The 17,957-nt window shown below is 36.8% G+C and overlaps 1 protein-coding gene across 4 annotated transcripts in view; it reads right to left on the reverse strand.

Moving 5' to 3' along the window:
• The window catches only part of SPTB (spectrin beta, erythrocytic), a 168,600-nt gene that overhangs the window by 80,903 nt on the left and 69,740 nt on the right, over positions 1-17,957 (reverse strand). For all 4 annotated transcript variants that reach the window (XM_074290370.1, XM_074290372.1, XM_074290373.1 and 1 more), the window contains exons 3-11: positions 14,392-14,543; positions 11,676-11,849; positions 9,654-9,745; positions 9,200-9,280; positions 8,688-8,803; positions 8,024-8,136; positions 7,052-7,239; positions 3,055-3,172; positions 2,096-2,254 (exon numbers count right to left, since the gene is read on the reverse strand). In XM_074290370.1, the coding sequence (XP_074146471.1) occupies positions 2,096-2,254; positions 3,055-3,172; positions 7,052-7,239; positions 8,024-8,136; positions 8,688-8,803; positions 9,200-9,280; positions 9,654-9,745; positions 11,676-11,849; positions 14,392-14,543 (1,193 nt within the window). The remainder of the gene's footprint in view (positions 1-2,095; positions 2,255-3,054; positions 3,173-7,051; positions 7,240-8,023; positions 8,137-8,687; positions 8,804-9,199; positions 9,281-9,653; positions 9,746-11,675; positions 11,850-14,391; positions 14,544-17,957) is intronic.

A 17,957-nucleotide genomic window follows, 5' to 3' on the forward strand; every position in this document is an offset into this window, starting at 1 on the left:
ATAATTTCAAAGATGAGGAAATTGAGGTCATACAAGCAGTATCAAAGAATCCACACCATCTGACTCCAAATCCAATCTTTTTTCATTGCACTACATTGCCAGATAAGTTTGAGTGGGAACTAGCTTTGCTCTTTTGTTTTCTAACTCAAAGCCAATTCTGAAAGTCTGAGCAGCTCATAAGTATTTTGTTTTTTTCTTAATCATTAGCAATTTATTTTTCAGCACAGCTATTTTTTTAAATTAAACTTTTAGGGAAAACCATTGATAATATGGCAAAGCACCACACAATCATGGCCTGTGAACCACCATTGACCTGGTGGTAGTTTCCCAAATTTAAGGCTTAGTGCCTAAGAGGACAGAAGGTCTCAAGTAGATCCCTCATAGACTCCAACCTATAAATCCTATAATTGTCCCTAGTGACTTTTTCCTAACCTGCTACTTTCTCACAAGTATTTTCTAAGAAATGTCATTATTTAGTCTATATAGCTTAGGGAACTTCACAGTGGCAAGTTTGGTCCTTAATCATTTTTTTTTTCTCCTAGACATGGGCAGAGCAAAGAGCTCATCTGTCTATAGTCTGGTTTCCACCTAAATTTACATTTGCACATATAATACATAAATATTCTTCCAGAATACTTGTTTTCTGTTTCTAGCACGAATTTAATTTCAATCTTCATGTTAGAAAAAGGCTCTGTGGTCAATTTCAGATTAGATAAGTATGTTGGAATCCTACATTCCAAAGTTTTCTATGCTTGGAGCAAATATGAAAAAACCAGCAAAAAGACAATACCCCAAAACAAAAAACTACATTGCTCTTTCTAATACATACACATACATACCCACATACTTATGTGTCCTGACCATATGTATCATAGAACTGTTATACCCTAACTTTAACTGAGACTAACAGCCCATATAAACTAACTTTGATGACACTTTCTGAAAATGAACATTAACATCTATAATCTGTTTATCTCCCAAGGATAAGAGATAAGGATTTCTGGTTGCTTCCAATTTAGGTTGAACCTGAAACAAGTATAAAAAGAAATAAAACACAAGTACTGATCTGCATTCAGGGGTAGATATTTTTATAATGAGAAAAGGCTGAGAAGAAATTTAGAAAGGTAAGTGATAAGAACTAATAAAAAAGGTGGCATCTACATCAAAATGCTCATAATAGTGTTTTTTTATTCAAGTGAAGAACTAGAAACACAGTAGATACCCATTAATTAGGGAATGGCTAAACAAATTGTGGCATGTGATTGTGATAGAATAGTACTATATCATAAGAAACAACAAATATGGATTAAGAAAATTATGAACAGCATTAGGCAAACTGATACAACATGAAATAAATAGAATCAAGAAAATATATAAATACAATAATCACAATAATGTAAATGGGAAACAACAGTGAAAACAAAACAAAGCAAAAATCACGAAACTAAATAACATATTTGTAAATGACTAAGTTTGGACCCAGTGGAGAAAGAAAAAAAATGCACTTCCCAACTTTTTTACAGAAGTGGAGAATCGCAGGTGTGGAACACTACTACATTTACTTTCAGATTCAGCTGGTATCTTCTCTCCTTTTGCTAAATTGCTTTTATTCTTTTTCTTTTCTACAAGAAACTTGCTGGGAAGGTGATGGAGAAAAGTTATATTAAGAAAAGGCCATTAAGGAATAAATAAAAAAAATTTAAAGCACTAAAATTTAAGCATACTGCTTGGTGGTAGATTTACCCATAACAGAGTAAAAGGTAACAAAATCAGCAACAGAGCCACAGAGAAGTAATAAAAGAGGAGGATTTCTGAAGCAAGACAGACAATAGTAAAGAGATGACAGGCTTGCTCATGTGCTTCTGAAATGACCACAATGGAAGGTCTTCTAAGGAAAGTCTAGATGGTCCACAAGTTTAATGCTCCCTTCAGCCATCCTCTCTGAAATGCTGGGCACAAACATATGCTGTATGGGATGCCACCTATTGGGCTGCCATAGCACCACAACTCTTGTGCCAGCTCACCTCTCCAGAGGGCATTATGGACTTCTCTCTGCCAAGGACCTAGAGTCACTTATAATAACCCCTAACATTACCTGGGAGACCAGGCGCTGGTTCTCACTGAGCCACGTTTCCCTCATTGCTGCCTTGCGGTCAAAACGCCGGGCCAATTGTTCTAATTTCTCTTGACGAATGAGTTCATTCCTCAAGGCAAGCTCTCGTCGATATTCGGCTTCCTCCAGGCTTTCCCAGGCCTACAGGTAGAAACAAATCTAGTAAGAAATAGAATGCTCTGAAAAGGTGGGGGTTCCATGACAATATATGGTGCCATTTCTTCAAGAGGCACTCAGTACAATTAGGGCATTTGAAGGGGTGTGGAAGAAGCCAATACTCTATCAAATAAATGAAGATAAACTTATAATAGCAGCCTTTGCCCCACATATCCAGATAACCAAGTTTTCTGAGAATAAGTTTTTCTCTGATCCTTCATAGCACCTGTTCCTTCACCTATGTCATATATACCTATTAGGATTTCCTGGGGTTTAAAAAAAATTTAAAAATTTAAAAATTAAAAAAAAAATTTTTTTTGCACATTTCTTCTCCCACCCCATCCCCATTACTATGTGAGCTCCTTAGAGTAAAGTGCTATGTTTCTGTTTTGTTTTGTTTTTTTATCTCCAGCACTAAGCTCATTGCCTTCTATTACTAAATACTTAATACTTGCTGACTGATTTGCTACACAAAAAAAGAAACAACCAACAATGTTATCTGTAAATGTCCCTCACTTTTTGTCATATTGATGGTAACCAATGAAAAAAATGCCCAGAAATGCATGTATGTATCAGGATACATAATGGACTGAGTTAATAGATGGTGAATGGATTTTGACTGATTGCTGCTTTCAGATAGTATCCCAAAATAACCTGCATGTGGAATCAATAACACTGAAGAACAAGGCTTAATTTATCCCGTCCAGTATTGATGAATTTCCTATACTGATATCTGGAACCCAATCAACCTCCCTGGCAAAGCATAATGGAAAATGCAGTTGTACCCGGTTAATGTCAGACACAAGTTTCCCTTCATGTGGTGTGTACACTTTCTGATTGTTGGCCCTCATCCTGGACTGGATGGTAAAAAGTAGGACTTCCAGATTCCCCTTCTCTTGAAATCTAAATGAGAACAGAGGAAGAAAAATTAGTCTCCAGATCTTCAAAGTAAAATCTCCTATTCAAATTAAACATGTTATCCCAGAGACTTAAAGAATTTGGAAATGATACCAGTTTTCCCTTGGAAGCTAGTGAAGCAGAAAAGGGAGTAGCAAATAATGATTTATAGTCCCGTTCAGTTGTCAAAATATCTGTGGACATCTACTAGCCAAGACAAAACAAAGCTTGTATCATCACAATATAGATCAGAGAAAATAGCCATTATCATCTGAGCACTTGTCTCTTACTTGCTTCCATATGGGAGTAACAAACTGGAGTATTTTCTAACAACCTTTGACCAATCTTTGCATTAATCAATACCAAGCAATGCCTCAGTCATTCTGCATACAGCAGTTTTCTGGTAAGCTCTTTAGTCAAGTCTTCAATTGGTAAATCAATAAAAACATTAACAAGGCATTAACCTCATAAAGACATGCTGCACTAAAAGCCACTCTCAAAAATCTGTGGACTATAACAAACCTAAGTTCATAACAAGTTCCAAAATCTTTTAAAAATTATTGTTAAAAAGAAAAGCAAAAGCTATATGACTGGCAGGAAGGAGAGATAGAAATAGTCTCTATAGACCTGACTCCCCAAGTCATAGTTCTAGCCTAATGTGGCCTCAATTTCACTCCCAATTCTGCAAATCTCTACAAAATCTTATAAATTTCAGTGATATCTTCAATTCACTCTAAAATAATAGAACAAGGAAACAACTTATCCTGTAACATCAATAATGTAAAAACAAATGAATCAACCACAATTCTAGAAGACTGGTAAAGAATGCTATCTAGCTCATGTCAGAGAGAGATGATGGACTTATATGCAGAATGAGAAACTCATTTTCGGATATTGCCAATGTGGGAATTTTCATGCTTGAGTCTATAAACATAATACAAGAAATGACGGACCAATATGCAGAATGAGAAACCCATTTTGGGATATGGCCAATATGAGAATTTGCATGCTTGACTCTGCTAATATGATGCAGGGATTTTGTATTTCTTTCTTTCAAATAAGATAATATTTGTATAGTACTTACACAGTGGTGTAGTGTAGTGTAGTGGTATAGTACTCACACACAGTAGGTGCTTAATAAATGTTTATTCCTTTCCTTCTTTTATTTCTTTCATTTTGTAGAGGGAAAAAGGGAGAAAAACACTTAATAATTGAAGAAAATTATAAAAAATAAGATAACAGAAGAGTCTGAAACAATATTCTAGACTTCTTCAAGAATTCTTAATGTGGTATTCCAAGGATCAGTCCTACAGTGAATTTTCCAACCCAAGAAACAACCAACAATTCTTAGTGTTCCATAAATGCTTTTTGCAAGAGCCTTGGCCCTGAAACACTGTCTATATAGCCAAGAGATAACATCCCTGTGCACAATACCTATCACTCTCACAAGGGATGATGTCTGTATTGAATTTAGGACCGTAAAAGTGGGTCAGTGTCAGAAAAGAAATCAGATACTTGTTTATAGGTACATTCTAGACTCCATGTCTCAACTTTCCTTGCTTAAGAGCCATGAATGGAGAGTTTAGGAAGACAGAAAGCAGGGGGAGAAGCAGGTATAATTGATGAATGATGAAATCCACTTCCACAGAGTTAGGCCATTTTTATTGGCAGATAAGCAAGTGCTTGGAATAAGCATTTACAAAGTATTAACTTTGTGGCAGGCACTGTGCTAAATTTACAAAAATTATTTCACTTCATCCTCACAGCATAGATAGGTGCTATGATAGTAAAAATAATAACAATAATAACTAATATTTATATAGTGCTTGCTTGCTATGTGCCAGGCATTGGGCTGTTTCACAATTATTATCTCATTCAATATTCAATTCAATAAAATCCTGACAGATAGGTGCTATTATTACCCCTCATTTTACAGATAAGGGAGGCAAATGGTTGAGTGACTTTCCTAGGATTACATAGCTAGGAAGTATTTGGGGCCACATGTGAACACAGTCCTTCCTAACTCCATCTATCCACTACCCTATTTCACCGCAAATCATTACCCAAGATGAAGTAGAAAAGAAAGCCTGTTAAAAGTTTAGGCTGAAAAGTTCAGAAATAGGAAGTGGCAAATCTAAACTAGTGGATGAAGAGGAAGAGAGGAAGGATAATTGTGATGATTAATGGCAATTACACCCAAAGGTGCTAGGATGAGATGATAGAAGGTGGAGAAATGGGCATTTCATTAGAGCAAAACAATACAGCAGTTTTAAATCAAAGGTGAACTGAAGATCAGAAGGCTAAGAAACAAAAGTCTGGAAAATCACCTGTCTTAGTTACAGAATGGGACTAATTAATAAATAATGCCTGACTTCCTACACAGATGAGTTATGTGGGGCTGAGTCAAGATTGAGAAGAGGTGTGTGTGTGTGTGTGTGTGTGTGTGTGTGTGTGTGTGTGTGTGTGTGTGTGTATTGATTTGAAGAATTTCAACCTTTTGCACAACGGAGAAAGATCCAAAGGAACTAAAATCACCAATGAAATCTCAACCTATGTGGGAGAGGCACTAAGATCTGGATTCAAGTCCTGCTTCTGTATACTAGCTGTGTGACCCTGAGCAGCCACTCAACTTCTCAGTGTTCTACACAACTCACAAGTTGAAGAAAAGATGCTAACCTACATTGGTGGAAGGACTTTCTTCATCCAGGAAATCCCTACATCAAAGAAAGCATAAATTAGTCCCTGTCCCTGAACTTTTCAATAAGTTTCCTTCTGTTCTATGGCTACGCGCTATATATGTAATGCCATTTACCTTACAAATAGCTGCCACACATTTGTGTCAATAATGGCTGCCACACTATGAGTCAATATAGTCATAGCAACAATAGGGCAAATATATCTCCCTCCCTAAAAAAGAACACTCCAGAGCTTATGGAAGAATAAGAAGATACAGATATTTTATACAAAATACTAGAAAAGTGGTGTCATTTCTAAAAACAAACACTTCTCATATTCTGCTACTTTTTATAAATGTCATTAGTATCAAACCAAGAGCTAGAGGAAGAAATGCCTTGAACTCTTCCCTCTTCCAAATTTCCTTTTTTCTATTAGGGACACGACTATCCTTCCATTTTGTTAGATATACAATTTCAGTGATCTTGGACTCTTCTTTCTCCTTCACCCTCAATCCAATCTGTTGTCTAGTCTTAAAGATATTACACATACAATTCTTCATATGTCACTTTCTTTCCACTCAAACAACCACCAGCCTTGTTCAGACCCTCATTCTCACCTGGACTACTAAAATAACCTTATAATTGATACGTAGCCTCTCTTTTCTCCAATCCATCCTCCACACACCTACCAAATTGAGATTCATCTTGTTGCTCTAAATAACCTAATTATCATCTAGGATAAAATTAAAACTCCTTTATTTGGCTTTTAAAATCCTTTGCAACCTGCATCTAGTTAACCTTTCCAGGTACTCTCCTTCACACACTCTATATTCTTATCAAACTGACTTGTTGATTGCCAACCATTCACAACATTGCAACCTGTCTTTGCACAAGCTATTCATCATGCCTGGAACATACTGCCTTTTCACCTCCACTTCTTTAGAATCAATATCACCTTCTATAGGAAGTCTATTCTGACAAGCTGCTGATACTCTCATTTTACATATATTTTATATTTAATTTTCTATGTGTATACCACTTCCTTCCCAGTAGAATGCAAACTGCTTGAAGACAGAACCTATTTCTTTCTTTGTATGCTCAGCCCCTGGCACACAGCAAGTGCTTAATAAATGCATGCTTGTGGAAAGAATAAATAACTGCATCCCTAGTTAATTCAATAAACGTCTATCTGTACAAATATGACCCTTACTTGGGTGGCTTCTCCACAGTTCGGTAGGTGCTGAAAGATTGCAACTGCTGTTGTAACCCACTCAGGGAGTTAGCAAACTTGCGGCTGTTGAGGACAGTAATAGTCTGCTCAATCCAGGTAAGCAGATCAGAGGCTAGCCCGCTGTATTTTTCAATCATCCTCTCAGTTTCAATGGCATGGTCAATCACCTGATAATTGTAAACAGCACTGACATTAGCATTATTATTATTATTATTGATGATAATGATATCAATGAATAATGACACTATTCATGGCAATCACAATCAGGGAATTCTTCATCATGGTTTACCTCTTTTTAGGCAGATTGTGCACCAAGCTACTAGAGCAAAGCCACTTCTCTACTAGTATATATGCCTTTAGTTCACTACTCCTGCCTGGAGCAAGCCAGAGAGGACTTGCTTCATTTTCACTGACACAATCAGAAAAAACTCAGGTTTGTCAGTATGCAGAAGGAGGTTACCTTTGGGGAAAACATATGTGTGGCTCACCTATAGAGCAATCATGGCAGACTGCCTATATAATACCTAGCATATTCTAGGGGCCTGAGAGCTAGAAAACCACAAGAAAAAAAATGATAGAGGTATGTGGCAGGTCAGTAATTATCCAGAACTCAAAAAAAAATAAGACAATGATGTCTTTTAGGATAAGATGTGAAACTGAAAGAATTCAGCTTTGTAGTTTTGTCAGTATCTGCATCAATATCAAACATAAACCACCTTCCAACATGAACCTCTGCTGGTCCATTATAATTAGAATCCAAACAATATATGGATTCCATATAGAGAATCCATACTGTTAAACTCTGTGATAATCCAAGGATCATTATTAATGACAAAAGGGGAGAAAGGAATAAGTCACAGAATTTCCCAGACTTTGAACTGGGTTTGGCTCCAGTAAGAGTCCAATAAGAAGGGGAGAAGGGGACTTGCTAGCTTTCTGTCTAGTTCATACCTTGCCAACACGCTTGCCCTCCACAGCCAGCACCTTCATCTTGGAGAAATAATGGTAAAATGCCACCACATAAGTAATGATGGATTTCTCATCAGGATTCTCTGTGAAGACATCTGCAAAAGAAAAGTGGCCAGCCTTCTTATAGCAATTAGTCATTCAATTTGAGGAAGAAACTAGAAGCCTAGGAAAAATCAGGCTTATGACAGTGTTCCTCTAGCACTGAGCTCACTACAGTTGTGGGTCACAGAATTGACAACAGGCTTTAAGGAAACATCAAAGAATAGGGATGAGGGAGAAATGGGTCTGTGATTTTAGAGATGGGAAATAAAAAATCCAAAGGGAAAGCAGTTAGGGTGATCACCATCACCATATCTTATCTCATGGTACTAAGTTACAAAATACAATAGATTCTGGGCAACCTTTCTGCATCCTTGGTCTCAGTCTTTCTCAAGAAACTCACCTTCTCCTTCAACCTCCAAAGTGGTAAAAGTAGAGCTGCCTCCTCTCCTCATGTAAATTTATCTATAGTCAGTCTGTCCTCTATACCTCATCCCCATCTGTTTTTTTTTACCCTAGTGAAAATATTCCTAGTTATAACTCTGGGATGCAATGAAGAAATTGGTCTAGAAACAGGATGGAGGTTGAGTGAACATGTTGGGTTTACCTTCTGGGTCAAGGAGTGGGATAATGCCTAGTTGCCTTTCTGCCACATCAAATGCATGTTCCAGGTTGTGTCGGGCATTGGAGTCCTTCAGCTTCTCAAAGTCAATTAGATCTGGCCTGGGAATGAAGCCAGAATATTAACAAGGAGATAACACATAGCATCTGCATCTAGCAGGGGAGCTAGAGCATGGGATTAAATCTGCCCACAGAGAGAGACAGATCTTGGGGTGAGAAACAGCATGGAAAGGAAAGTGAAAATCAAGAATAATGGAGAAGAGACACTTTGGGGGGAAATAAACAGAACAAGAGGGAGCAACAATGAGATTAGAAATGGGAAGAGGAGGACAGAGGATATCATAGGGATTTAAGAAAGGGGGAGTACTAAAAGTATTAAAATTACTAATTGCTAATGCATAAGATTCACATGAATATCAAATAATAACTTCTATGTGAAGTGAAAGACTACCCTCCTAATTAAGAAAATATCTCAACAGGATTCTAAAGACCTCTTACCGATGCTTGTGAATCAAGGCATTAAAGGCCAGACCATCCTTCCAGCTGGAGGTAAAATTGGTGACATTGACGTGGGGATAACTGCATTCAAGAGAAACATTTTTAAAGTAAGAAATGGATTTCATTAGACTCTCAAGTGTATGTGTATGAAATGTGAGAACCACCGCATATTATAAAGAATTACTTTATCCCTCTTCCCAATCAAATCATCCTCAATATCAGATCAAGGATGTTCCCTCATCAAATGACCATTTTGATGAAGAACCCTTTAATTCATCACTCAATACAACAAATATGGATAGATTTTGTACAAATTACTTTTAGGCTGTGATCAGTTGGAGTGATAAGGTTTATATGTCCACTAGTGCTTTGGAGGCAGTGCTTTGTGGAGAGCAAGGAAGTAGTTGTGATGATGGGTGTGAGACAGTCAGTGACTGGTATTGACAGAACATACCCTGATGTCTTCATCTGACACCAAAGCAGTAGTGCATCCTTAGCAGAGCGAGTCTCCTGACCCTCTTGAGTTTGAACAACTATGTCTTGGATCTGGCAGTGAGAAAAAACAAAATAAGAGAGATTCTTTCTGTACTTTTTGATTTCTACTGTGTACTCTCTCCTCTTATTCTGATTTGTAGTACAGATTGCCTGACCTGTGTAAATCCCAACCAAAAGCAGACTGCCCATCTCCAAATCATTACCAATGGCCTCCTTTGGAAATGAGCTACGGAAGTTTTTCCTGTGTAAGAATGAGCCTTTCATTAACTTAAGAGATGTTGAGAACTAAATTAGGATAGAGGACACTAGACTTCATCTTTTGAGGGACAAAGTTGGGCCACAGAAAAATGTCACCACCTGGATAGACTGTGTTTTAACTGTTACTCCTGTTTCCTTTTCATTCTTCCTGATTCTATTGCTATTTTGTGTATCTCATCCATCCACAGAGTGTGAAATCAGATCAGTCGGTAGTTCCTGGTCTGATGGGCTCTCTGAATTCAAAACAAACAGTTATATCTATTCTTCTTTTAACCTTTAAAACACATGCCCCTATACTTTCTCAGACATCCCTATCCAAAGGAGCTCATTCTTTCCCAGATACTATCAAATCTGAAATTTTCAGTATTAGACAAATGGTCAAAGGATTGGCTAGATGGTTCTGTCTCCTTATTCCTTTCAAAATTCCCTTATGCCTATTGTAGCTCTGTAATTTCAGCATGAGATAGGGAAAAAAACTGGAGAGGGGAGAAAAAGAAAGAGCAAGTCTTTCCAACAACCAACAACATAGCTAGCATTGTTTCTATCCACACTCAAAAGAGTGAGCAGTTGTCAATATGATTTCTTATATCTGAGTCTATTCCCAGATTACTCAGCAAGCCAGACATGTGAACCCTAAATTCATTGTTTTGGTATTGGTTTTCTATAATGGTAACAGATATTAAAAATAAATAGTATTTTATATCACAAAGGACTTTACAAATATGATCTCATTTGATTCTCATATCATAAAGTAGATAATGCCAGTATCATTATATCTATTTTAAAAATAAAGGAACCAAGTAATCTGCTTGAGGTTAAATAACTCATAGATGTTAAACTGGAACTTGAACTCAGGTCTGCTGATATCTAGAATTCTTTCCAGAGGATATGATAGCTATATACTACTAAATATGTATATTAATTTTAAAATTCTTTCATTATTCTTTACTTATTTTCAGTCATGTCCAACTTTCCTTGACCCATTTCAGGTTTTCCTGGCTAAGATTCAAAAGTAGTTTGTCATTTTCTTCTCAAGCTTATTTTATAGATGAGGAAAATGAGGCAAACAGAATTCAGTGACTTGCCCAGAGTCTCACAGCTAGTAAGTATCTAAGGAGATTAAAATTCAGACCTTCCTGACTCCAGGTCCATGCCTCTATACACTTATAGTGGATATCTACGTTATAATGCATAAAAAAGCTGTCCACAAGTGCTATCTCTGAATTCATACTGGCTATGTCATAACAGTGACTTAACAGTCACTTAACCTCTCATGTGCCCCCAGATGACTTCATAAAACTATAAAGGGGAATTACAGTTGCTAATTTGCAATGGCAGAATGCCCCTTGTTGCTGTTTAGTTGTTCAGTCAAGTCCAATTCTTAATGACTCCAGGGATTGGTCCATCAGATTTTCTTGACAAAGATGATGAATTGGTTTGCTGTTTTCTTCTCCAATATGTCCATATTTTAAAGAAGAACTGTAAGCAAACTGGGTTAAGTGACTTGTCTAGGGTTACATAGCTAATAAGTGTCTGAAGCCAGATTTGAACTCAAGTCTTCCTGACTCCAGGCTTGGTGCTTTATCCACTGCATCATCAAGCTACCCTTAGGATGTCTCTCCTTTAATGAAATTAAAGACCTGGACAAATGTTCTATGAATTGCTGTTCTTTCTGCCCCAGTCCATCAAATCCAATATTCCTTTTACACCCCCAAAATCTTACCTGGAAGCGAAGAATAATGGTCCAGATAAGACCCAGAACAAGACGGTGATTGCCATCTACAATGTCATGAGAACCCATATTTTCCAGATGTACTCGCTGCTCTTTGAGGAATTGCAGGGCTTTGTCAACATTCTCCAGGCAGTGAATCCGCATCTTCCCTTTTGTGGGTTTTGGCTGGGAGAAAATATAAATAGTAATTAAAGGGCAGCAGTAGACAAAGAAGTGAATAGTATGCTTTTGCAAAAAGCTATTGCATGAGAAAAGCAAAAGAGCTTGGTTGATATTCATGAATCACCCTACAAACTAAGTGTATCTTATTTCTTCTTCAGAATTACCAAAATTCCTCACCTCTTCCTTTAACAAGGCTAATGTGTCTTCTTGCCCAGCCCATTCAAAGCTGGTTTGAAGTTCAGATGGTTTGGTACATTTCCTAGAGCCTAGTTCTAGCTTTCTACACTTGATAATATTGGAGATATATATGCCAACCAACAGCCTTCTCATCCCCATCTCCAACGTATCCCACTGTGCACCATAAGGGATAAAGAGTATGTGAAAGGAAGTCTCAACAGAGAACCCCACCAGCTACAAATCTCAATGGCACTGGCTATTTAGAGATAATCCAACACAAGAACATTTATCAAGCATCTACTATATGTCAAATAATATATTAGACACTGAAGATTCAAAGACAAAAGCAAACAATCCCTGCCCTCAAGAACCTTACATTCTAATCTCTCAGGATCACAACTAAAATACTGTTAATGTTGATTCCAGGGGAGGCGTTACATCAGTTCTCCAAGACAAGAAATCCCATCTAAAGGAGGAAGAATGATCCAACAATGGGAAGAGAAGTAAAAAAATGTCACACACATATACATTCCCATTTTGTATTCAGTTCGATACAACTCAAAATATCTATTGAGATTTGGGGTGGAAATGCTAGCTGCATCCAGAGAGAGAACTATGGAGCCTGAATTTAGATCAAAGCAAAGTATTTTCACCTGTTTGGTGTATTTTTTTTCTTTCTTGTGTAATTTTTTTCTCTTTTGGTTTGATTTTTCTTGCAAAACATGACAAATATGGAAATACATTTTAAAAGATTGCACACATTTAACCTATATAAGATTTCTTGCTGTCCTGGGGAGGGGAAAAGGGAAGGAGGGAAGGAGCAAAATTCAGGACATGTGAAATGAATGTTGAAAACTTTCTTTACATGTATTTTGAAAAATATAATCCTATTGAAAAAAATCTATCATTAACTGCATGCAAAGTACAGTATAATGGAGAACTTTTGAATAAATGAAGCAAAGCCTCGATAAAGAAGCCTTAATAAAGGATATATAAATATCTAAAGCAGGCTTGAAAATTGGAAGCCCTCTCTGTTGTTTTTAATGTAACATATATGACTTGATTTATCACAAACAAAATGACTACAATTAATGGAAAACAGATACTCTTTTCTCTTACCCCATTCTGGGCTCTAGAAACAAAGCTATGAATCCTACTCCTTATCCCATTAGTTATGTGACCATGGACATGTCCCTCAATCTCTAATTCAATTTCTACATGCATAAATTGGGAATATTAATGCTTGAAATACTCACATCATGGAGTCCATAGGATTATATGTTTAGATCTGGAAGAACCTTTAGAGGGCATCTACTCCTACCTCCTTATTTTAGATGGAGGTGAAATGAGTTACCCAAGTTACACAGACTGTTAGAATTAGAGGATATATGTTGCAAAGGAAAAAAGGTGTTTCATAAGACTTAAAGCATTACATAAATAGGATCTCTTGTTATTAATTCACTCCATTTTACAGAAGGAAAACTGAGGCATATTATGAGTTACCCAAGATCATAAAACAAGTCAGTGCAAATACTTAGAATAGACATAACAGCTGTTATGACCTCAAAATTATTGAATTATAACTGCAATAAGGTAGTGTTACTGCTGACAGCTTCCAAAAAGTTTCAATTTCCAAACCCAAGAAAAGGGACAATAATATCAAAATGACTAGTGGGATTTCATAATGCTAACTACTCAATACTTGTCGAAGGCAAGCTAAAATCAGGAAGCAAAATATCCTGGCCAGCTCTTAAGTAAAAAAAAATAGTCAGCTTAAAATGTCTATAATCTGGCATTTTTTCCTATTAAAGTTACTAGAAGAGGAAGATGAGAGAGGAGAGGGCTGGGTAGTCATAAAAGGAACCAGTTTTTAATATTTGAAAGATAGCAAAATGTTTTACATGGATTAATTAATTTTATCCTCATAATATCCCTGGGAATAGGTATCATTACTATCCTCATTTTATAGAAATAGAAATTGGGACTGGGAATTTAAGTAATTTATCCAGGGTCATACAGGTACTAAGTATCTGGAGCAAAATCTGAACTCAGATCTTCTTGATTTCAAGTCTACCATTCTATCCACTGAATCACCTAGTTTCCTCTATGAGGATAAGATTAAGAGACTCATTGAGTATATTAAATATTTCCAAATATAATGGGAGAAATTAGTTAGGACTCTTCCTTGAATAAGATTTGCCTTTTTGCTTTGGTTTGAGTAATTTCCAGGAAAGAGATGGATGAGTTTCTTGGTGTCATGACTTCAGAAAGCCCATTAACCTAACCCTCTTTGAGGGGAAAAAAAGGTCAATCCTATTATATTAACAACCTGATAAAAGAAAAATGTGGCAAATCTGAGAAGCTTTACCAGCATCTCTCCTGAGAGGACTTCCAGAAGTTTGATGAGCATCCTTCCATCCCGCAGATCCTTGTAGAGGTCAGCAATACGACAGGATACACGTGCTAGGTGTGAATTTACCCATTTTGTGAAAGTCTTCTTCTGAACAACTTCCCGCTCATCTACAAAAAGAGAAAAATCTCAAGAGAAGGTATCATAAAGCTGTTGAGGATTAATTGGACCAGGCAAAGGAGGTTTGTGCCATGTCTTGCACCTACATGAGAATATTTGACAACCATAATCCAGGTCACACTTTTAGCAAACAGAGGCTCATGTGTCTTTAGTGCCAAGATAGTGAAGCTATTTAGTTTCTTGACCACACAATAGTGGTTCCTGTGTACCATATCACAGACAGCATTCCAACTACTCAGTTGCTTTTGAGTCTGTACATGTTGGCCACCAACGCTCAGAAATGCTGCACCAAAGTGAACAGCCACCTTAAGTCTCCAAATGCTCTGTTCCCTTTAGATTTCTTTTATCCTAAGAATTCACTAAGCACAAAACTCTCATTATACAAGAAATTGACTGTACTAATTTTTAAAAAGCTAACAACTAAGAGTCAGAGTGAGGTAAAGAGTAAAAGAAGCTTTATCTCTTATTGGTGCTGGATTATATATTGCAAAGAATTAAATTGGTTCTCTTGCTCATAAAGAAAATTATTTCCTTGGGCAGGGAGTAGTTTTTTAATCTATAATTTCTCAACTCTGTTCATTCTTTGGCAACTATGGATTTATTCTCTAAGATATACCACGGAGTAGGACCAAGTTAGGGAAGGAGATGAGAAGAAATCCCTTAGGACAAAGATGTGATTTTATGCAGTGGTGTATGGATTCTGACAAAGAATGAAGCAGATAAATATATCCTTAAATGATTGATAAATGATAAAGGAGAATGGAAGAGGGAAAGAAAAAAGGATGATAAGGAGAGGAAGAGGGAAAGGGGAATGAAAGAAGATAAGTGGAAAAGACAAAGAAAAGAGCTGGAAAAGGAAAAGGGATAAGAGAACAAAAGAGAGGAAAAAAAACACCCTGCTTAAATTTGTAAATAGTCTGTGACAACTGACTTCTGTGTAAATGGTTTTGATGACTCAGGCCTCCAAAAGACGTGACAAGTGTGGCTTGGTCCACTGGGAAATGACCTCAGGAGGGTCACAATTGTTGCAGAGCTGTTTCTCTGAAGTGGCCATGCCAGAACCACTTCAAGGGCATGACTCAGATGTCTCTGCTGGCTCCCAATAATGAGCTTGCTTCCTTCTACTCTCAGTTAGTTGGGTGCTTGATACTTACACCTTCTCATTCTAAGCATGAGGTAGAAAAAGGAGAAATGGGATTGACTATATTAACCTTAAATATCCACAAAAGAGACACATTAGCTAATATGTTGGCTTAAATTCTGTAGCCCCAAGTGAATTTCAGCTAAGACTGTTACTTTTTGCAAAATACACTGGATTCTTCTAGGTTTTCTGTTATCCTAGTATGTTAGTGTCTTTGGTAACTTGCTAAAAAATATGGTGCTTTTATGTAAGAGGGGGTGTTGAAGCTCAATAAAACTACTCAACTTTTCCTAAGAGATTGCTTCCCCCAAATAGATTCACTAGTTGCTCCACAGTTCAACTTTGAAAAGATTAAGGAGAATAACCAAATGTTAGAGGAAAGAGTCACAGCCAGCTCCTTTCCCATAGTGAGGGACGCCTGCCTAACAGTGAATCGCAAGAGGTTTTGTTTATTTCACAATAGAGAATAAGGAAATTTTTTATAAAATTTTAATTTAGGAACCTAGACTTAATCTTCAGCCACTGGTTAAAATAATTTAGAGGTGATCTAAGTTTTAAGTAATTTAGACATGATCTAAGTTTTAAGTATCTCAAATTGCCTTCTGATCAGTATTATCTTCAACAGATGAATGAATTCTTTTTATGGTTGAAAATAGTAGTGTCCTGATTCCAGGCCTTAAGAATCTCCCTATGGAGGACATGGACAAGAGTGATATAGGAGATGAAAGGATGGTAGGGCAGTGATATACACCAGAGGTCCTCAGGTGTGTTTTAAAGACCTCCCCCTCCCAGGAGTTCCTGGGATGCTTTCATGAGGTCCATAATGACTGAATTATTTTCATATTAATAATAATCTAATATTTGCCCATTAAAATACTCCTTTTCCTACTATATATGTGGGTGAAGACAGATCTTCATATATTTCAATCAAAACAATATATCACAACAGATTGCAGGCAAAAGTTGATATGAGAATTCAGCTGCCTTCTACTAAGCCAGACATTAAAAAGATTTGCAAAATTATGTAAATAAATGCCAGTATTCTCATCAAATGTTTTCTGCTTTGGAAAAAGGAGTTATTTTTTCCCCAAAAAAAGTGTTATTTATTTTTACATGCAATAGATCTGTTGTTATTTTTAAATGAACGAATATATTAAAAATTCATCAATCTTTATTTCAAATACTGTAAATACTAAGAGATATAACCCATAAAAGTAAGTTTTTTGGGCTTCTCAACACTTCTTAAGAGTGTGTACAGGGGTCCTAAAACCAAAAAAACTTTAGGACCATTGATCTGCAACTATAGAAATAATTCCCAAACAATGAGATCTATTAATGAACATTTCTTAATTGCCAGAAAATATTTCAAAATACTGGGGATTCTGAATAATTTCACCCCAGTTCTTTTAAAAGAAAAGCAGTTAAGTCAGGGAGGAGAAGCAGAAATCCCCAGAGGCTAACTGTCATACAGAAGGAAAGGTCCAGGAATAGGGATTAATTTCCATTAGCTCCTTCTCTCTGGTGGAGCTTTGCAGCTCACTCAGCATATTTGTTCCAGAGCCCATTCTAAAGCTTTCAAGTGGAATTCTCAGCTGATGAAGCAATGCCAAATGAAAGCCTGAGGCTCTGTACTTGTACACAGGATGTACTCATGGGAGAGACTAAAAAAAAGAGGGTAATGATGGCAACAGCTGCAGCAGCACACCTGGGCTTGCATTCAGTGGGTCCTGGCCTGTGCTACTGTGACATATAATCCTCTGGCTTCTCTACTGAGCGATCCTACAAGGAGGATCAGCTTAGGTGAAGGTCCAGGAAATGATATCTTCTTTTCCTGAGACTAAATCATACCAGTGACTACTAGAAGGAAACGAATTCTGGAAAGTAGGACTTAGCCTATATGATTGTGCCCTAAAAACAAAGGCTATTTTTTTCCCTTTTCTATTGCTAATAATGTCATTGACTTCACTATTCCTTACAAACTAATTCTATATTTAGTTTTTTAACTCATTTTTACTCTCTACCAGCCTATGATCATCATTTTTTTTCTAGCCCAACCAAAGAATTTTTAAAATTTCCCTTCCTTTTTCACATAGCTATCATTTGTGCTTGTGCATTGGCCCAAGCAACAACTCTTCTTCATCTTCCCTTTAAAGATTTGACTTAACATCAAAAAGGCAGTTCAATAATACTGTTGTACACCATGGGTTTTCCTCCTACCTATGTGATCATTCCTTCTTAGTCTACCTTGTGAGCTCATCATTCA

The sequence above is a fragment of the Sminthopsis crassicaudata genome, chromosome 2 (genome assembly GCF_048593235.1).
Source record: "Sminthopsis crassicaudata isolate SCR6 chromosome 2, ASM4859323v1, whole genome shotgun sequence".
Lineage (NCBI taxonomy): Eukaryota > Metazoa > Chordata > Mammalia > Dasyuromorphia > Dasyuridae > Sminthopsis > Sminthopsis crassicaudata.